This window comes from Rosa chinensis, chromosome 1 (assembly GCF_002994745.2).
Source record: "Rosa chinensis cultivar Old Blush chromosome 1, RchiOBHm-V2, whole genome shotgun sequence".
NCBI classification, from domain to species: domain Eukaryota; kingdom Viridiplantae; phylum Streptophyta; class Magnoliopsida; order Rosales; family Rosaceae; genus Rosa; species Rosa chinensis.
In genome coordinates this window covers 62,860,634-62,882,450 of record NC_037088.1, presented here as the reverse complement: position 1 = coordinate 62,882,450, position 21,817 = coordinate 62,860,634, and the positions used below count along the sequence as shown (strand labels likewise).

At 36.3% G+C, this 21,817-nt stretch overlaps 2 protein-coding genes and 2 long non-coding RNA genes across 5 annotated transcripts; 1 reads left to right on the top strand and 3 right to left on the bottom strand.

Annotated features, from left to right (window-relative positions):
* Window positions 1-2,390: 2,390 nt before the first annotated feature.
* Window positions 2,391-6,137, bottom strand: LOC112178994. Of its 2 annotated transcripts, none has more exons than XR_002927602.2 (7): window positions 5,917-6,137; window positions 5,063-5,133; window positions 4,619-4,784; window positions 4,154-4,214; window positions 3,573-3,644; window positions 2,940-3,020; window positions 2,391-2,808 (listed from the first exon to the last, which is right to left on the bottom strand). It is a non-coding gene; the product is annotated as an uncharacterized LOC112178994 (long non-coding RNA). The 2 variants fall into 2 exon arrangements; XR_002927599.2 differs by having other exon boundaries at window positions 4,739-4,784; window positions 5,917-6,136.
* A 401-nt stretch (window positions 6,138-6,538) lies between these two features.
* Window positions 6,539-8,748, bottom strand: LOC112178986 (cytochrome P450 704C1). The gene is made up of 6 exons (XM_024317272.2): window positions 8,467-8,748; window positions 7,970-8,185; window positions 7,560-7,856; window positions 7,143-7,463; window positions 6,811-7,014; window positions 6,539-6,721 (listed from the first exon to the last, which is right to left on the bottom strand). Exons 1-6 carry the CDS (start codon window positions 8,746-8,748, stop codon window positions 6,539-6,541), a joined length of 1,503 nt encoding a protein of 500 aa, XP_024173040.1.
* A 4,350-nt stretch (window positions 8,749-13,098) lies between these two features.
* On the bottom strand, window positions 13,099-13,431 carry LOC112192236 (protein transport protein Sec61 subunit beta). The gene has a single exon (XM_024331888.1). It carries the CDS (start codon window positions 13,429-13,431, stop codon window positions 13,099-13,101), a length of 333 nt encoding a protein of 110 aa, XP_024187656.1.
* A 3,588-nt stretch (window positions 13,432-17,019) lies between these two features.
* LOC121049146 lies at window positions 17,020-18,745 on the top strand. Its single transcript, XR_005799490.1, has 3 exons — window positions 17,020-17,055; window positions 17,450-17,511; window positions 18,411-18,745. It is a non-coding gene; the product is annotated as an uncharacterized LOC121049146 (long non-coding RNA).
* The last annotated feature ends 3,072 nt before the right edge of the window (window positions 18,746-21,817 follow it).

Here is a 21,817-nt window from a genome sequence, read left to right as displayed (position 1 = left end):
TAATGCATAGATGTCTATTTTGGTCATTTAACTTACCTACAAAATCTAATTTGAAATATAAAATAATAGGGATGTGTATTAATTGATTAGGGGTGTGTATTTAAATCTTCTCTTGAAGAATTAAAACAAAACAGTTACTAAAAAAAATAAATAAATAAATAAAAAAAAAAAAAAAAAAAAAAAATTGTATATAAAATAGAGAAAATAAGGTTGTGGACTTGTGATGAAGCAACGGCCCAATCTGAAATTAGAGAAGGGTCTTTGACCCAAAGCACCAAAATAAAAGAAAATTATCTCACTTACCCCACCAAGAAATTTTTATTCCCACCTACACAATTTAATGAGAAAAGACCATTTTGCCCTAAGCTTAATTATCAAAATACAACATTAGCACTCTCTTTCCACTCTCCTCCCTCTCTCACACCAGATTCTCTCTCTCTCTCTCTCTCTCTCTCTCTCTCTCTCTCTCTCTCTCTCTCTCTCTCTCTCTCTCTCTCTTCTCTCTCTCTCTCTCTCTCTCTCTCTCTCTCTCCTCTCTCACTGTCGCCGAGATATCAACGCCGGAGCTCCGGCAAAACCACAATGGTATCATTACAAACCGAAAAGATGCCATGGCAGACTTTTATGAGCTCGCTGGTGCAGTTGAAGAAGAACACGACGCTCGAAGATGTTGTTTGAGACGAAGGTGTGGATGGTCTTCGCCGTGGCGGTGATCGTTTCTCTGCGAATCTCTTTCGATTCCTCCGACGAACCACGCCGTCCGATTCAGACCGGATGATTTGCATAATGGCGGCAGGGCTCTATCGACAACTCTGAGCGCCCCATAGTCTTCCTCTTCCTCAGCCTCGATCTCGACCAGATCGATGTTATCGGCTGCGACGATAAGCACCTGGCCATAGAGAAGCTGGCAGAGCTTGGCGTCGTATCTTCTTCCCGGCCTTGGAGAGCTTGCCCATTGGCTTCCGGTTCCGATTATGAAGAGAGAGATGGATAAGAGCTTTTCGGCCTCTCTCCACCGCTATACTTGCAGCGACTCCGACCCGGGTCCTTGATTGGGTCGGGTCTGTTAGTGCTTGATCTAAATCAGTTTTTTTTTTGTGGTAAAATATGGCAGAAGCCTAGAAAGAAAGAAAAAAAAAAAGGGTTTTATTGGGGCCAATAGACTTCTATTGCCGGGCAATAGATGTTTTAAATTGATGTAATCTCTTCATTTTTTTTCTTTAATCAAATTTTTATCTGTCTAATTTTAGAAAAATTAGTTTTCATTCTGCAAACGAAAGTTCTATTGGGGGGAAATAGACGACCATTGGGGGGCAATACATAGCTGATAGTCGTCTATTGGGGTCAATACATAGCTGATAGTCGTCTATTGGAGGCCAATACATGGCTGATGTTGTCTATTGGAGGGCAACACATGGTTGATAGTCGTCTATTGGGGGCAATAGACGTCTATTAGGGGGCAATAAACTATTGGGGCAATAGACCTCTATTGCCTCTCTATTATAGGGCAAAAAAAACTTTTCGGTGAGATTTTCAGCAAATTCCGGTGGGCAGTAGCAGTTGACCGGATTCCGGCGAAAGTTGACAGGATTCCTGCGGCCTGTGACCGGGCTCCGGCGAAGTCTCCCATGGTTTCTCTCTCTTCCATTTTCTCTCTCCCTCTCTCTCTAAGTAACAAAGGGGTGAGGGTAAAATGGTATTAAAAAAAATTAAAAAACAAAAAAAAAATCTTAATGGGGTATTAGGGAAGACCTCCTTATAGTGTTTTGGGTAAGAGGGAATTAAAAAAAATTAATGAGGTAAGTGAGAAAAAATCTCTAAAAATGGTGTAAATGGACAAAAACTCTTTTATAGAACTATTGGGTTATTACTCAAATGAGCAGATGAGCTGCTAATATCTACTTTACGCTCTACATCAGGGGTAATGGGTTGGGTCATCTGTAAATGGGTCTCTAAAATATTTGGATTATGCTGCCAACAACAAAATCAAAAATGAGAAGGAAAAAGAAAAACAGAGACTTTAGGGCAAAATAGGAAAGTAGTGGGTTGTGGTGAAGCAAGGTCCAATCGAAATTAGAGATACTAGTGGGCAAGTATGGTTTACTCAAACGGGCTTCTAATATCTATTTAGGCTCTAAACTATGCTCTGGTGTTTGAAAGATGTCTAAGAACTTAGACATGCTAATTTCGAGTTCACTTTGGAACTTGCTAGCTGCTAGATTTAGTTCCTTGTGACAAGCTCTAGCTAGTTGATTCGGAAACTAGAAGGTACTGAAACATTTATACTCTTTAGACCTTTTAAATTAATTTTGCGGTTGTAAATTTCATATAACGATTTTACAACATGATGTTCAAATACACATTTGTTTTTTTTTTTTATATACATAAAATAAAGACAAACAAGTAGAGGATGTTATTATAATTTTTGTTGTTGTACCTGAACCATGATTTCACTACTACAAAACTGAGCTATGAACACCATTGTGAATGGTGTGTATTGAAGTTAAAGGCAACCATGATTAGTGTCTAATAGCAATAGGCACCTTCTTAGACACTAATTAAAGAATGGTTGCCTTTGCTGGCGTGGCATATACTCAAAATGACACTATCATTTTTTTGGTGACTTTCAAACTGTGGGCCCCATCATCAGAAAACACACTTTCTAACAATGGTGACTGCAATATTTCATATTAAAAAAAATTAAAATTAAAATACAAATTCAATGATTCCTATCAAACCAAAGAAAAATTCTTGGCAGCCTTAATTCTAGGCATGATACTGCAATTTCCTCTTCTCCTTCATGGATGACTACATCACATAAATTGAAAGCAATATTTAGAAAATATAAGAGCATAATATGAAATATCAGCTAAATATTTTTGTTGTGGAACAATTAAAATTCTGAACACACAAGCTTAAGGAAATGGTTATATGATTACCTTATACATGTCTGATCTCCAGAAGAAACTGTCAAGCAAGTAATCTGTCAATGTGACAAAGTATGCTGCCATACCATTTGCCTGCAAAATTCACAGATTATATTAGAACAGGAAACTTCGAATATACAAGTGCAACTATAGTACTAAAGTATAGCAGTCAGGTCAAACAAAGGAGAGCTCATGGCCTAGTCTCCTTGATTTTCCTCATCAACAAATCATTAAACTGCTCAAGTATGCAAGAAAACACCAACTTCAATATACAGCTCCATTGGATTAAATAGAAAGCAATAGAACATAATGGAGTCCCTAGCAGTAACATGCGTAATTCTATACAGGCACATGTGAGTTTTATCTTGACTGTTGCTTCAGAGTCAGAGCTTGAGGTCAGAACATACTAGAATTGCAAAACAACTATCTTGCTTGTGTTTCCAAGAATTAGATAATTGAAAGTTTATAGTTAAAACTTATCTTAATAATTCCACAACAAAAGATGATAAACAAGACTATGAGTTAAAAATTTTGAAATCTACTGGCTTGTATAAAGGAAAAAAGTGTGAAGGCAAAGCTAAGAAATAAGCATTTTTGTAATCACTTTAGCAAAGCCATTTGAGAAAAGAATCCAGTGTCCAGCACCTTGTAGACAGGCCGATTCCCAGCCGGATATATTGGAAAAGAGAGCCAACAGCATGTACCATTATATACCATCTGCATCAGGTATGGAAAATTCCAATCAGCATATAATAAGTTCTTCGCTGAGTCAACTAACAGAAGTACAACACTTGATGTTTGAAGTCTAATTCTTTGCCAGCATTTTCTCATCAACCAAACACAGCATTCGAAAACAACAGAAAATGAAACAAAAAGCCATCAAGTTCTCAATGGATCTGCATGAGACATAAGCTTCATATACAAGTTCAAGAATTTCTATAATTGAAACAGCAAACCATAAATTAAAAAGAGTATAAATCATCAAGGACGTATAAGCAAGAAATCCTATCAACTTTAATCACATATACTGTATCTTTCAATACCCAAATGTTGAATGGCATATATTAGAATTCCCAGCTTATAGCACCAAATTGATTCATTCATCTTGTATTCATTTTAAAAGTTACAATCTCTAGTGCAGTAGATCTACCCACATATGAGAACATAACTCCGTAGACAACCCAAAATAGTCAAAGCAAATAGACATCTCAGAGAACTGAACTCACCAGGTCAACAACGTCAAAGGCTTCGCGGTAGCTATCAATAGAATTCTCAACATTGTTATTCCTGAAACAACAGTAACAAGGTTAAGCAACCAAATCAATCTACGGTGAATCACCATCATTCCTACATGTCTGGCATGTTTAACAGATTTAAATATAAATTTCACAGCTATTCATTACAGAATCGTATTTTTCACTACTAGATAATTGAAAATAAAAACGTCATTGCAGGCAAAGAAGTTTATACAAATCTAGCACTGTCAAAAATGGAGGAAAGCTTAAATTACTCGGCTTAATATGTAAAAGAGATTAAAGATATAAAGATATTAAAGATATAAAAGAGCTTATTCACTTTGTTTAGATTAATGAAAGCACATAAAACAACCAAGGTAACAATTTTAAATATTAGTTCTTCACATATGTTGCACCCTCTGAGAATTATAAAAAATAAAGAAGAAAGAAGAGGACCTGATACAACTGTGCTAGGCCAAATTGTTGAACATCCTCAATTATATATAATGGTGTTTGCATTCTGAATGTCAAGCCCACTTTCTACTATATTAGTGCATGTGAGAATTGTAATTTCACCTTGTGAGAATTTCTCCATTGTTTCCTCTAGCTTCTTTCAATATTGCTGCAAAAAGACACATCTATGAATACAGACTGTAGAGAAAGAAACCCCATTTGATGGATCCCACCCTGAGCTCTAGTTAATGATGCATAACAAATTACACAAAGCTTTCCTTTTCAGATCTCGATGCTCCCTCGATTTCATGACAATTTTACAAAGTAATTTATAACTCATGGCACCAGGCTATCTAAAAATGACAGTTTCTCATCAGAGGTCTATGCTTTGATCTCATAGTAGCTCCCTTACGAGATACCAATTGCTAAAGAAAAGGAAGAGCATACCTTCCCAAGTTCAATAGCTATTTCAACATCAGGAAACGACTGTTCAAGAAAACCCATCACTTCTTCAAGTCCTGCAACATAGAATAGATGTGAAATATGTTGAGAAGAAAAAAATGGCCTAAAACAAACAAACAGAGCACCAAGACATCACAGGAGTGCTATGGGAAAACCAATTCCTCCTGCAAGCTGTACAACAGTAATAGAATTTCTGTTGTCCTATTGACATACAGCATAACAGGTACAAAATGACGATGCATATAATTCCCCATTCATTTTTAAGCCTAAAAAACGTGTTACATACATTCGACTAGACTCAACATGTATCTAACTGCAAAACTAATGCTACCAAGGAAACAACATGAGTACATGACAAAAGACCCTGATTAACTTTTGTATAAATAACATATATAGTATATATCAATCAGTACACAAATTTCAATACTCAAACAACACAAGCCATCACAATTGAACTTGTTGTAACTCAAATTGCCTATTCACGACCCAGTAACAATTCTCATGTTCTTGGAAAACCCAACATGAACACCTACTTTTTAAGAGAGAGTGAAGAATTAATAGTGATGAACCTATTCTTCGATCCTGATCAATAATCTATTGCAGAAAGTAAAGGAGTTTAAGATCTGAAATGTAATTAGACACCAATAAGTTTGAGAAAAAAAAAATAATAATAAAACCAACCTAGAACAATTCCAATTTAAATCTAAGTAGATTGATAGATGAGCATGAACCAAGCTGACTGAATAGAGAGCCACCACAACAAACTTACCCAGGGCAAGTTGAGAGAGAACGAACATGCAAAGGCAAAAAGAACTAGATCTAATTGCAAATTGACTTACCAATCGACGACGACATCCAGAACTGTTGATCAGATCATAGCTGATCGAGTAACGCGCGCGTATAGTTTGTCGATCGTTGGTTCCTACGGCAGATGGGTCGGAGACCATAGTGCCGGTAAAAGAGAAGGGAGAAGGGGAGAGAGAGTTCAGGTCGACTTTCATTTTTATTTCTGAGGACAGGACAGGGCTTTGCCCTTGTTTTGGAAGATAAGTAGATTTACTAAATAAAATTGTGTTCGGTGACTTTGAAATCTTCCTTTTCTATGTTTCCTTTAAATTTGCTAGAGCACGTTTGAGAGTATTGGCGAGTCTCGAAACTTAAAAAAACAGGATTGGTGAGTTTTTTTTTTAGTGTTGTCACCATTAATCTAATTGTGGGGACTAATGGCATCTTTAGCCCATATTTGTTGTAGTGTTTACTAATCACTGATGCTCATTAACTACAAGTTGTTGATCTATCAAAGAAACAAGAAACAAAACTATTTGCTTAAGGAAGAGGACTGGCCTCTGTTATTTTCAATTGGAACAACCAATAACGCTTCCTACTACAATAATTGACATTGATAGGCAAGTGAAAGATGTTTGAAACAAAACATATATATAATCTAACTTTCTTGCACGGTCAAACTCTCGGAGAGGCATTAACATGGAGACCTCCATCGATATGGAGGGTGAACATCGTTTTGTAATTGACCAGTTTTTTCTCATCACTCATCTTGAATTTGTAGCTGCCTAAAAGAACAGCAGAAACGATCTTCATCTGCATGTAACCATACTCTTTTCCTAGACAAATTCTTGGACCAGCCTGTGTAGAGAAAAAATATTATCAGAATTCCTATAATAAAGTGATTTTATCCAAAAAATTAATAAAAACTTATTTTTCTTCATAGTTACATTAAAGGATATGAATTTGAAAGGGCTTTCTTCCTTAAAATTGCCATTTTCGTCAAGCCATCTCTCTGGCCGAAACTCTTCTGCATCATCACCCCATAAAAACTCCATCCGACCCATTGAATAAGATTGGTATACCACCATTTCTCCTTTTTTGACATTAAATCCATCTGGCCAGATATCATCGGAAAAACAAACTTTCGCATCCTAAAACCATAACATCAAACTTATTCATTAAATAAGAAGTAATGCAAAACAAATTCAAATCTTAACCTTGCAATTATGCTGTTGAATATATAATTCATGACATTTATATAACATATATGTTAAGTTACCAATGGAACCGTAGGATAGAGCCTGAGTGTCTCAGTCAAAGCTGCATGAAGATATTGCATTTTGCTAAGAGCTTCTTCAGTAAGGTTGGCTGCAAGTTCATCAATACTTGAAGTATTATTCAGACCTGTTGCTTCTCTAACTTCCAGTGCAATCTTTTCTTGTATATCGAAATGCTTGCACATCATATAAAAAAACCATGAAAGAGCAGAAGCAGTTGTGTCTTTGCCGGCTGCAATAAAATTTAGGATCATGTCTCTCAAGTACTTTGGATCGGTCTCTCTAGTTTCCAAAACCCTTGAGATAAAGTCTCTTTTCTTTAACTGCATGCCATTAACCCTCACTATGTCAGTAACATTAGATCAATTAATATTATATCACTACAATCCAGAACAGAAAGGAATGTAAATATAACTTACATATAGCTCATCATTTTCTGAATTATGGAGTGCTTCAATCTTTCTGTTGATTAATTTGTATATAAAATGATCCACGACTTCTATATTTTTTCTTAGCACTGCTTCCCTACCAATGTTCAAGAACCGCTTGATCTTCCAGAAGATATCAGAAATACGATGAAGGGTAGCTTGGTTTGCATCATCAAAAGCATTGGAAAACTGGATATTTTCTTCATTATTTGTTCCAGACATGGTGCCTAGTTCGATGCCGAGTAGAATCTTGACGATTGAATCCAAGGTTGATTTCATAAACAAGTCCTTCCAACAAAACGAACATCAAGTAAGTAATCTACCTACAAGACAAACAAAATGTACAACGCATAATACTATGTGTGTGTGTGTGTGTCATCTTTGAGACATTGCAAACTCACTTGGATATCCATTGATTCGTCGCAGGTTACAGCTTCATAAATTATTCCGGCAAGTTTTACTCCATTAGTTTTGAAGATTTCACTACTGAAGTCTCTAAGTACTTTGGTTGAGAAGTGAGAGCCTGCTGTCTTCCTTTGATGCAGCCATTTGTCCCCATCCACAGCGAAGATTCCATCTCCCATAAGATCTGACAGAATGCTATGCAGGTACAATCCCTACAAAGAAATGGTGAACACAAGCCAATATGAACGGCTGGAAAAAACAAAGACATCATCGTCAAAGAATCGTTGTTTTTCCTTTTCGCAGTTACATTACAAATAAGAATAATGCTAGATGAGTCACTTTTTTTTTAATGTTACCTACATCTCAATATTATGAAACAGCTATATGACACAATTATTTATTTAATAAAATTTTAAGATATATTAATTGGACTTTCTATCACATTAGCATATATTAGTACAGAAACATATTCAGTTCAATAACATATATATACCTTGCCATAGTTTGCAACATTTGTTTTGAGTATGTATTGCACATTTGCAGGATCTACTGTGTAGACAGCATGTTTGAACAAGTCAAGAATCCTGTAAGTTTTGTACTTGCATGCAAGCTCAGTGTGGTAATGATGCAGCCTTGGGAAATTGATGACTTGGTGGAAGACAGTTCCGGCAATAGGAGGGTACCTCTTGTTCTTCTCCGGCCAAAAAATAACGGCCAAGAGTATAACAGCTAAACTTATTGCTATGGGTGGTAAAGCAGTGGAAAGAAAATCCATTACACTTATGGGACGATGTTGAAGAATATAGATGAAGAACCTCTGCAATCGATGATGATGAAGATATATAGAACTAGATACAGCAATTTATATAGTATCAAATGAACGTAGCAGACTGCATGGGAACAGTTTCATCAACTGCCATTGTGCCAACTTACACAAAACTTCAAGGCTCCACTCCATTAAAGGAGGAGATACCTAGCTAGTGGACATTGTTTATCTGAATTAGATATGGTTGAATTATTATAGTACAAATTCCAACAACTAACAGGAGTGGTTATTTGTTGTTATTCTCCCGCGCAAGGACATTAGTGCTAAACGAATTTCGGCGAAACTAACAGAGTCCGACATCTGCCGTTGTACGGTTGTACCTACAAATTCAAGCACTCCATTATAGTTCTGAGATATACAAACACACGCACACACAGGTACCGTATATCAACTACCAATTTGCTTGCACTATATAACTGTTGCTGCATAGCCACCTATAATTGTTTAATTATATGGTGCACTATTGCAGCTGCGGTGAGTCTCTATCATTTGTTTTTTTGTTTTTCTTATGGCTACTGATACCGTGATCCACATGTGCTATGGCCACCCATATATGTTACTATAGCCTTTGTGTCTTGTTTTTTTTTTTTTTTTTTTTGTCTAGAGTTGCTTTTGTTTTCTTTTTTGGGGAGAGGTTTTGGTCTAGTCCCCCTTTCCCTTTTGTAATTTTCTCTTTTTCAATAAATGGAATCGGGCTTGGGGCTGAGCCTCCCAATTAGGTTGGGTTCCAAACCCCTTAAAAAAAAAAAAAACTATGAAGTTGACTGCGTAAAAGAAGATTGGGTTAAGAAAAAGATACATGATACGAAGAAGCGAAATTGACTTTAAGTAAAGACTAAATTATTTATGCAAGTAAATTGAAATTATACCTTGTATAATTCGTTTATCAGCCAAAAGGGATTTGGGTTTCATTCGCATGTTTCCTTAGTTGTTATCTTCTTCGCTAATCAATTTTTTTTTTCACATTAGAAAAAAAAAAGGATGCTTTCTCTGACTCTCGAAAGAGAGGTTGTGCAATGGCGGCTTGTCTCGGCGGGCGGCGGCATCGTATCTGTGATCGGGAAGGATTTTGTTTTATCTTTCTCATGTCTATACATCGGAGATGACGACGGGCTTGCTTGACGCGGTCTATTAGTTCCTGTTGTTGTCATAGGTTGTCCTAGCAGTGTGAAAGGCCGGGTGTTCGATCCAGGTTTAGATCGGAGGGGCTTTGAGGACGGCCAAGCTATGAGGGTCAGGTCGGCCTCTGGGTTGAAGAAATCAAGAGGCTGTGGAAGCGACGGCCTCGGTGATGGTGCTGCAGGTTTGGATCTGGTGATGCTGATCTTGGAGCGCTGCAGATCTAGTCTGTTAATTGATAACAATGGTTTTGGTGGTGACGCATTTGGCAGGTGGTGTGCGAGATTGGGAGTCTCCAAGCACAATGGGCGGACAGGGTTCACTAGCTTACGAGGTGCTAAGGCGGCTGTTGGTTCTGACGATGGAGACAGAGCTGCAACTCAGGCTAGGCTTCTTTGGGCTTGGGCCATCATCCCAGAGGAGTCCGTTAGGGTTTCCAAGCTCTGGGTTATGGTGGTGTCGATCTGGTCTGTTAAGGCCCAAAATGGTTTAGGTTTTCACAAGGCTTGGACTATCTCTTTATTTGGGGGTTGGATGGATTGGGCCTCTATGGCCTAGGGTACTATTTAAATTCTTGTTAAGTCGCAAAGATCACATTCTCTGAGGATTCATTTTACTATTTGCTTCGGAGGATGTTTGATCTTTGTTTGAAATAAAGGTGGGTGTACTCGGGGAGGCTTGGGGCTTATTAATTCTTGTAATAGAATAGGTGTTTAGGGTTCCCTAAGGAACGATTCTTTCTGTCGACCCCATAGAGGTGTTTCGTTTTTGTACTGCTTGCTGAATCTATATAATGGGCTGACCTCTTTTCATCAAAAAAAAAAAATTGTTTATCAGCCAATCAAAAAAGAAAAGAAGAATTAGAAAATCCAAACAAGTCAAACTTAATTTTATCATAAAATGTCATCAGTAACGTGTCCACGAAAAATGTGAATTTGAAAGGGTTTTCTTCATGAAAAAATGTCATTTTCGTCTAGGCATCACTATAGCAGAAACTCTTTTGCATCATCACCCCATAAAAACTTCATCCAGCCCATTGCATAAGTATTGATGGCTCTTTCATAAGCATCTGATACAGGATTGCTTCGATGGCTCTTTATAAGCATTCGAAAACTCTATACTTCTTCATTATTTGTTCCACATGGTGTAGATCGATACCAATTAAGTAGAGTGTTGAGGATTGAATCAAAGGTTGATTTTGTGAACAAATTCTTCCAATAAAACACACATTAATTTATTTGCATAGCAAACAAACGTATTCAGGCAAGAGATGAAGGTAATAATGCAGTTGTGGATAGAGCTCCAATTCGTCAAGGAATGAGTTGTTTATTGTTTAAATGTTCTGATTAGGGTTTAAGCCTGTGCGAGTATGATGCAGTTTCTATGAGTCTTCTATGGCGTTTCTAGTTTCTTGCTTATACCACAAATGAGTGATTGGCAAGTGAGGGCTAGTTGAATGATTTCTTTCTGTAGGAGGCGAAACTTTGTCATTCTTGGATGAGCTACCCAATGATGTTAATTAGTTTGCTTTAGCTTAGATAGGTTTTACTGGATTTTCTTGCCGGAATTCTTATGTAAGTTTTGTAAGCTATGACCTTTTGGCTGTTGGTTATTAAATAACAATCAACTTCTATTAAAAAAAAAACAGCATCGTTATGTGATTTTTGACACTTTGCAAACTCACTTGGATCTCTATTGATTCGTCACGGGTTACAGCTTCAAAAATTATCCTAGCAAGTTTTAATGCAATATATCAAATGTATGTACATAATGGTTATTTATGCCATATAAAATCTAGAACATATTGGTGCATCGATATATAAATGTAGATTGAATCCATAGAGTGATAAATTATTCTCATGTAAGCATATCATTAAGTACTATATAGATTAGTTCAATTGTGGACCCAGAAATCAAGTTCTCTATGGCTGAACATGAACTACAATAGCTAGTGTAGAAACCAAAAATTTTAAAAACACACATTCTATCTAAAGATAAAATTCTACTAAGAGACACATACAGGAGAAGCAATTGTTGTTTTTAATCTTCTCATGAACAGAAATATACAACTTTAACGGAAAAAGCTTATAACGTAGAAAGAATATGTAAAAAAAAAAAAACCAGAATGGCTACTAATGGTTCTAGCTATGGGGGTGCAACATTCTTGTATCCCTTCAATTGCAGTAAACTAACAAGCACTTTTATACATGAAAGAGTCTATATATTATTTTGGGTTAAATACTGTTTACTCCTTCAACTTTCAGGAAAAAAAAGAACAGTTCAGTCCCTGCATTTTTAATTTCACACACTTACTCCCTCATCTCTCAATTTTAGACCAATAGGTCCATTCCGTTACTCTCCATCCAAAAAATCTGTTAAATAGCTGACGTAGCAGTCCTTCTACAGTAAAATGTCTATTAGATCCTAACTTTTTTTTTTTTCAATTTATTCTTTTCTCTTTTTTGTTTTTTTAATCTATTCTCTCCCCAAACTCAACTCCGATAACTCCATCACCAAACCGACTCTTTCTGATCGTTTGTCCCTCAATCCCATCATACTCATTGAACTCAAACACCTCCAAATTAGTTCTCCTTCTAGTCCATCATCCAAATAATTTGTACCAATCATACCATCCTCATTCCGCCTACCATGCTCCTGTCTCTCCCTCTTCGGAACCATTCCGCCCCCTTCCACAATGCCCTTGTCCAAACCATTACAAACCTGAATAGTCTCCGACCCAACTTTCCTCCTTGGCATCAATAGCTCATCACTCGACCCTGAATCACTCATCACCAACCTCGACCTCTTCTTCGATTCGAAAACCTTCTGAGAACTCCAAGAACCAACACCTCCACTAACCAGGCTTCTTCCTCACAAAATTAAACACCCCGAAGAATTTCTATTCTTCACCAACACCCCAGAAGGGCCAACAGATCTCACACCTTCGTCCATCTACATCCACCACTCTCAAAAACCCCCAAATTCCAAACCCCACCCATCAATTCATCCCCAATTCACCAAATCCGGCCCGTAGACAAATCCGATCGGATCTTTTAAGAGCTAAAACGAATTATGAATATCAACAAAAAGAATATCAAAGCCTCCAAATAGTCAATTGAAATTACCGATTACTCTCCAAATACCTCATGATCTAGAACGATCCGTGTTAAGATCCAGAATTTAAGCTTCGTCGGTGGATCGGTGGAGGTAGAGCTTGCCGAAGATGTGGAGGGCAGTGATGAAGCCGATGAAGCATAGGCTCATGACAAGCATGACGGTGGGGGAGATCTTCAAGCCAGGAGTGTCGTCGATGTAGAACCTGAGTATGTTGTTTCCGGCACCAGAGCCACTGCCGCTGCAGCCCATGCCTCTGGAGCTGGAGTTGTCGCCTCCACCGATATGACGGTTGTGCATTCCAGCTGTGGCAGCAGCTGAACCACGAGGAGCCATGACGCCGAGGCGTGAGGTCGTGGAAGACGACGTCGCTTGGGACTGAGATGAGCCTTGAGCCATTGTCTGAATAGAGAGAGAGAGAGAGAGAGAGAGAGAGAGAGAGAGAGAGAGAGAGAGGAGAGAGGAGGAGATAAACAGGAGAAAAAAAGAATAACTTAAAAAAAAGATAAAAATATAAATCAAGAAAAAAGAAAAAAGATGAACTGAGGGTATAATAGACATTTTAATGGGATAGGGATTGCCACGTCATCTAGTTAACGGAGCTTTTTGATGGAAAGTATCGGAATAGACCTATTGGTCTAAAATTGAGACTACAAGGAGAAAACGTGTGAAATTAGAAAGACAAGGACTGAAGTGTTTTTTTTTAAAAAAGTTCAGGGAGTAAATAGTATTTAACCATATTATTTTACTATAGGCATCAACCCACACTAAGCTTAGATTGTGTCCACAAGTGGATTAGTCTACCATTAGGGAGGGCAAAAACCCCCAGTGGGGCGGAGCTCCATTGGATACCCGCCCCTAATGAGGGGAGAATGAGGGGACAAATGGGAAATGGGGATGGGGCGGGGATGATATTGTGATCCCCATCCCCAAACTCGCCCCAATGATACATACATATATTCAATTTATATATATATATATATATTAATTTATTTTTTATAATATAAATCACAAATATATACATTTACTACTTTACTTTAATGGCTACATTTTTACTTTAGTAGTGTTTTGACTTTTGCACTCACTGATTTTAAATTTATTTGTTGTAGATTTTGATTTTAAAAAAGGCAATATAAGAAAAAATTATTTTTTTTATTAAATTCTTATTGGGGATTTGGAGAGGGTTTGGAGGTTTAGTCCCCATTGGGGATGGGGACGGAGAATCCTCAATATATTTATATATTTTTATTGGGGATAGGGGTAGAAAATGACCCCGGAGATGGAGATGGTATTGTGATCCCCATCCTCAATCCGCCTCATTGCCATCCCTATCTACCATTTTATTTGGCCCAATATTACACAGAAAACCTCTTTTTCGGCTAGCAGTTACCGCTGTATGGAAAATTCAAGACTCCATTAAAGTTGAGGAGACTGATAGCTACCCAACATATTTATCATATGAACTGTGAAGTTTGGGATCAGTTATTGAATGTTATTCCATCTTCATGGGCTCGCTCTTTGGTCAAGTCAGTATCCAAAAAATAATAATTTCACATCATCTCTGAAGTGTTGGATGCAAGCTTTGTATTCCTCTACTGTAATTGGATTAACAAAACGATATGGCCGGCCAAGTTTCCATCACATATATCTCAAGCCAGCAGATTTAGAGGAATTTAGGAAAGTGACTTGTATATGGAGACATGAATGATCAAAGAAGCCAACTTGTCAAGAGAGAAAAATTTTAGTTTCATATCGATCGGGTAGTGTGGTGTTGTAGGAACCTCTCACGTACAGATCGATCGGGTAGTGTGCATGTTGTAGTGAACCTCTCACGTACAGATATATCGATTTAGAATTCAAGAAAATCTCTCCATCAAACTCAATCAGGCGAATGCCTCCTGGACTTCCCCGTCTTTCATCAATGACTACTTGATTTTGTTTCATCAGTTAAAGTTGAAACTTGAAACTACAAGCTTTGGAGGGATATTTGATCACATGTTTTTCATTTAACCATTATGCCCCAGAGGGAGGAAAGGCAACTGCGGAACAATTAATGGTCCAATGAAGCAATGGTCCAGTACAATTAACTATGGTGAAGCATAGTAACTATACTACTCGACAGCAGTATCTAAAGTACAATACAATACCACCAACTGGTGACCGCAGTATTATTGCGGCAAGAATAAGTGAAACTTCGAGTGTAAACATACATTTCTAGCATTAGGCAGTGAATGATGTTTAAAGCATCTATCTAACCTCTTCCATGACCCGATCGATCTTGGGGAGGCATGCACAAAATTAAAGGCCTCCTTCAATGTGGAGGGTGATCATAGTCTTGTAATTTACCACTTTTACTTCATCACTCATCTTGAATATGTAGTTGCCTAAAAGCACAGCCGAAAAGATCTTCATCTGTCTATAAGCGAATTCCTTTCCTAGACAGATTCTTGGACCTGCCTGTGAAATCATAAATCATGTTTCTCAGAACTCCAATAACTTGGCCATTATGTTCCTTATTGTGTTAACTGATTGTGCTAGATGCGAGTGTTACGTGTATATATTTTTCTTACCTGGAAGGCTGTGAACCTAAAAGGGCTTTCTTGCTGGAAAAGCCCTTTATGGTCGAGCCATCTCTCTGGCCTAAGGTCTGCATCATCACCCCACATAAATTCCATGGTATAAGGTTGGTATGCGGTATGCCACCATATCTCCTTTTTGGACCGTAAATCCATCTGGCCAAGTATCATCAGAAAAGCAAACCTTTGCATCCTGTGAATGACCCCAAATCTTACAAATTAATTGTTGGTGAATATATCGGTCTAATTGCTATATTTATAATAAAATCAAGAACTCATTTATGCATATCAAATAATAGGTAGAAAGCATAACTTAAATCAAAGTAAACCAATAAAAGTTAGAAAAACCTTAAATAATTTGGTCGAGTCTAGAACTTGGTTATATCTCCTTAAGACGAAATTGCCTCCTCATCGGTGCTTAAAGGTTTCAATGGCAAACGTCTCCCAGGATACAACGACCTTCTTTTTGTGGTAGTAGCACTGCAAACCTCAAGAACAACGAACTTAGATTGTGTATGAACTCTCTCTTGAAAAGACTCAATTGATTTTCAAGACATTAGGAAAGACTCTTATGTAAAGGAGAGGAGAAGGATAAATTTTAGAAGATCTTTGAGAATATGGTGTAGCAAGTGTTTTATAGATGTAAGGTGACTTTTGGAGGAGAGATGACTTTTCACTAAAAGTTATCTTTTGTGATCAGCCATGACTTCTCATTGCAGGAAAATTCTAGTATATGTTGATGTATGTCATACATCAAGTTTTTTGAATATTTTAGACTGTTGGATTTAATTAAAAGTTGAATATATCTGACGGTCTGGAATATTTCAATAGTGGTAACCTGCTTACCAGGTAACCTATATCTACTTTTTTTTTTTTTTAAGATTCCCAATTACATATATAAAAAAAAATTAGAAAACCCTAAATTGAATAGGAGAAGAAGAAGATTAAAGGAAGAATATTGTCCTGTCAATTTTTTACAACAATCATTCAGTTTTTGTCTAATTTTGTTCTAAGAGAAAACCCTAATTTGAAGAGGAGAAGACGATAGGAAGGAGGAACAGCTTGATCTAGGAAGGATATGTCGCAGCACGCCGGTAAGTTTTTTTTCAATTAACCTTGTTTGCTTCCTGTCAACCTTAAGTAATCCTTGTTTGCTTCAATTTGATGTTCAGACCTGATTCGAATGTTTTAAACCTATTTGGTTCAAGATTAGATCACAATCATGACTTTGATATATGCATCCCAAATCTCTCGTAGCAAGCCAATATTCCCTTCCATTCCAAAATTCAGATCGAGTAGAAAACTTCATAGTATTGAGCCAAGGTAACATGACTTGAATAATCGTCCAAGAATTTGTGCTAAGAGTATAAACCTCCAGTTGCTGTTTCAAGTATCATAGAAAAAGAAATTGCAGAAATTGTTGTAGTATCATAGAAAAAGAATCCAGGTATAGTCTAAAGTTCCACATATAGTATATTATATCTGCCTCTCACAATTGTAGGAATTCAACGGAGGAGGTCTTGCAACACTATGTTTGGTTTGTTGTTGTTACTTTCTTAAGGTTTCTGTGTTGTACATATCCAAAATAGCAATTTTCTCGGTCTCATATTGATGTGTTTGACCCAAAGATATGGAGTACATTTTTAGGGTAGATCTATTGGTTTTGGAGGAGGGACTCTGGAAATTAAGACTTATCTTGTTTAGTCTTGTTGTTACTTTTTTTAAAGTTTCTGTGTTATTTCTTTCTTTATTGTACTACAGCTACGCTTTTATCTTGTTCTATCTTTTCTCAGCTAGTTCTAATTTTCATTTTATTTTTCTTTTGTCTTGATTTGTTCCAGGTTTTGTTAATCTCCAGACTTCAACTTAGAACTTGCATTAGTATTACACAAAAAGTGTCCAGGTATGCTCTAAAGTTCCACATACAGTATATTATATCTTTCGTTTTTTCTTTTTGTCTTTTTTTTTTTGGCATGGTTTAAGTATCTAAGACCAGTACTGCAGTAGTGTCAAAATACAGTGGTAATGGACATGTATAGAAAAGAAAAATAAGCAAAAACATTATATGATTTGGAAATGTAAAGTGTTTCTTATTGAATTGCATATTTGTTAGTTGGATAATGATTATTTTGCTAACATGTATTCAGACTTTAAACTCTTGAGGAACTTGGACTTGGCAAGGCTTCGACATTACTAAAGTGGAGACTATATTCTTACATACACTTTTCTGTATTTGTGACTTAAGATAAGCAACCTTGTCGTTCTTATTTTTCATTTGAGTTGGTACTTTCAGTCTTACTTGTCAATTTATGTTACTGCAATTTTCAAGTCCTAGTATGATCTGTTGCTTTTTCTTTCTCTTCTCTTTGGGTCTAGTTGTATGTTCAGATTACTTGACATTGGGAGCTCAAATATTTTATGGACATCATTTTAATATTCTTATTTTGTAACTACTGATCTCAATAAATTGTTTGCTGAACTAATTTGAGCATGTGATCTTTTAGGTGAATGATAACTCTCCTGCGTTCATCTCTGATAATGCTTTTCAAGCTTCTATTAGAACCGAAGACTACTAGTCTCTTAATTGAAGAACTAGATGAACTGTAATTAATAGTGCCAGTGCCTTTCAGACCATATAGAAAGCTTATGTGCAAAAAATTGTGTTGAATAGTTTTATTACTTGGTTTTTGATACATTCTTGTAACTTACCATGCCGCTAGTACGTTTGTTTAAGCCCTCTAATTTTTTGCATTCCAAATATTTATTTTGATGAGATAGCTAGAAGTTCCTGTCTCTGTGCAGATAGATATCTTGGCAAATGAGGTTGAGGTCAAGGTCATGAAGAGCAGAGTCATTCATTGTTTGGGTGATGGTGATAGGCGCAGGGATAAGCATGAGGTTCAGGTTGTGAAGAGCAGAATCATTCACTGTTTGGGGGATGGTGATATGCACCGGGATACGGATGAAGAAGAACATGAAGATGAGAATGCAGATAATATGAATTAGGAGCTACTATTTCTAGGCCACATATGCTAGTATCATTTCAGTCCTTAGTTAGAGAACTTGTTTATGTTGTCGATTTAGTACATTGAAGTTGGATTGGAGGCAAATTTGTTATCTTTTATTGGAGTAGTGAATGTTTCAATTTGGCTATTATTTATTTCAATCTTGTTTATTATATCAAGTAAACTGATATAAATAATCAGTAATATTATCTATTAATTAAAAAATAATAATGTAATCAGTTTCTTTTTGTATGGTAAGAAAATGGGCGACAAAATCTGTTTATCACCCTTAATCAAGTTACCCCGATTTAGAGTTTCTCGAGCAATCGTGAAAGATTTTAGGAGACAAAATGCAGGTGTATAGGGGACTAAATGAATTTTGTCGCCCTTATGAATGGGCGACAAAATTTACTGTTTGTCACTAATGAGAATCTGTCACGCTGTTTTAGAGACAAAATTAGTGACAAAATCATTTCGTCACCCATACCAGTTAGTGACTTTTTTGGCGACAAAACAGTTCTGTCTCTAAAAGGACTTTTCTTGTAGCGGAGGAATTCAATACGCAAGTAATGAGAAACTAATAACCTAAAAGTAGCTGAAAATTATATCATCGCACAGAACAGCTATCTAGCCAAACCAAAAAGAGTAAAGATGTGCAAATCCAGTTCTTGTAGCTAGCATAACTACCTGGTACAAATCCAACATCAAGATTTCACATCCGAGCCGGTAGTTGCGTTGCCAAACCCGAAAGAAGACCCTCCTCCTCCTCCAGACTTGACATCTCCACATCGCTGCCATGAGTCGCGCCTCTGGAAGATAAAGAAGAAAAACTAGTAGTGAAGTAACCTTGAGACAAAACCAATCCTTATGATGAGGAGACTGTGATGGTGAAGAGAAAAACCAGAAGGGAATATTGGTGAAGTAATGAGTCAGGGAGGGAACAAAACCCCAACGGATTGGACATTACTGGAATTGGAGTTCGAATTAGTCGGCTTCTGGCTCCGAGGATGACTAAGAGCGATTGAAAATTTTAGGGTTTGGGAATTCTGATTTGGGGATTTTGGGGCTTCTTCGATTAGATTTTTGTAAATTCAAAGACAAGAGAAACTAAGGATGGAGAGAATTGCAGCGGAGAAGTGATAGCGGAGCGATGTTCAGGCAGCCATGGATGTGACACGGTAGAATTTCAACTATGGACCAAGAAGAAAGAAGGAAGAAGGAAGAAGGACACTGGAAGAGAAAGGTAAATAGAGAACCCCAATCCTCAGTTCGAAAAAAAACAAAAAACAAAAACAACTTGATTAACCATGTTCTCTTTTGATTTTACGATAATAGAGGTCAATAGTAATAATTAAAGTTGTAATTTTGATAATGCTTTGATATTCCAACCCTGTGTCATAAAATTGACGATAGACGAATTATTGTAAAAAGTGGTAGTCAAGTTGTAATTAGTGTTAATATTTCAGTATAACAAGTTTGAGAACCGTTTTACCAATAAAACAACGAATTGTGGTACAAAGTGCTAATTTAGTTATAATAAGTGTTAATACTTCATTATTACAAGTTTTCAAAACCACTTTACTAATAAAACAACGAATGTGTTGCTATAATAGTAAAACTTCATATATTTAAGTAAATTTGCGGTGAGTCCTTTATGGTGTAATAAGGTTGTCTATCTTGTAACTATTGTCCTTTATGAGTTATTTACTTATTTGACGATGTTTTTTCCTGATTTTACGATAATTGAGGTTCAAAGTAGTAACTAATTAAGGTTTTATTTATGGTAATTCTTTAATATTACAAGTTTAAGAACCATTTGACCGATGAGACAACGAATTGTTGTAGAACTAGTAATCAAGCTCTTATTTGTGGTAATTTTTTATATTACAAGTCTGAGATCCATTTTACTAATGTGACAACGAATTGCTGTCAAAGTGATAAAATTTTATGTATACGTTGTAAATGAGATGTGAGTCTTTACTTGTGTATTAAAGTTCTATATTTTTTAATTTAATACTTTTCTTGTGTAAATCTCATCATCCATGAGATAATTACTCGTTTGACAATGCATTTTACTATAAATTACAACAATTGAGGTATAACGTTGTAATTGTGGTTGTTTTTATGATAATTACTTGAAATGTAATTCTATTTACAAAAAAAAAAGGATCAGTTTACCATTACTACAACAAATGTTTTGTTTATATGGTAAATAATCATATTAGACCTAAAACTTTTCAAGTCCTTATTCTTGTAATCCAGTTGTTCTTTTTATAACTAGAGTCCTTTCTTTTGTAAATTATATCATCAATGAGACATTTTACAACAAACAACCACATTGGACGTATTTAGTGATAATTATAGTTGTAATCAAAGTAATTACTACATTTACGATCTTCATTACAAGTTTTTGAACTATTTACATATAAAACAATAAATGAGTACTTAGTATGGTAATTTTTTTTAAAGTACACATGTCAAATTATAAGTGGATAACTTGTTGACTTGTACTGCAGGTTTCACCAACTAATTTAATTTAATATATATTTATTAAAAAGTTGATGTATGACAAACATCAACACATCTTAGACTTCCCCCTCATTGCATAGTCATTACATTTATTCAACTTCACACATTTTCATTATATTATTCATCCACAAATTATGAAAATAAAATATTTAATATTAAATTTTCCAACAATCCCCCACATGGATGAAATAATTAGTTAGAAAGGAAAATTTTAAAGACGACGCGCGTGGACATATGAGAGAGTTCGGTTGAAATGATATTGCATTGGGATAGGTAGTTGTTGGCTTTGAACCTTCCTTAGTGAAATACCATCGGATTTACTAGCTAATTAGTGAACGTGATGTCTTGAACTAGTAAGCCATTTATGTAAACCAAGACAATGGTATTCACACAATATCTTTTCATACAGATCTAGTTCTACGGTTGTGTCCTTCCGGACATGGACAACACCCGGTATTCATTAGTTCTTTAGAAAATCAAGCCTTAATATTCTCATAGAAACGGCCTCATTTCAAACTAATATAGGTGACTTCCTTTTGACAAGTATCTTGCTATACTTCTACTAAGCTTCCAAGTTGTGGAAGTCATTAAAACAAATATCCTACCATGATGCAAGCAACACTATCTCATCAGATTTAGGAGTGAGTAGGAGAAGTATCTCCTCAATGTTATAAG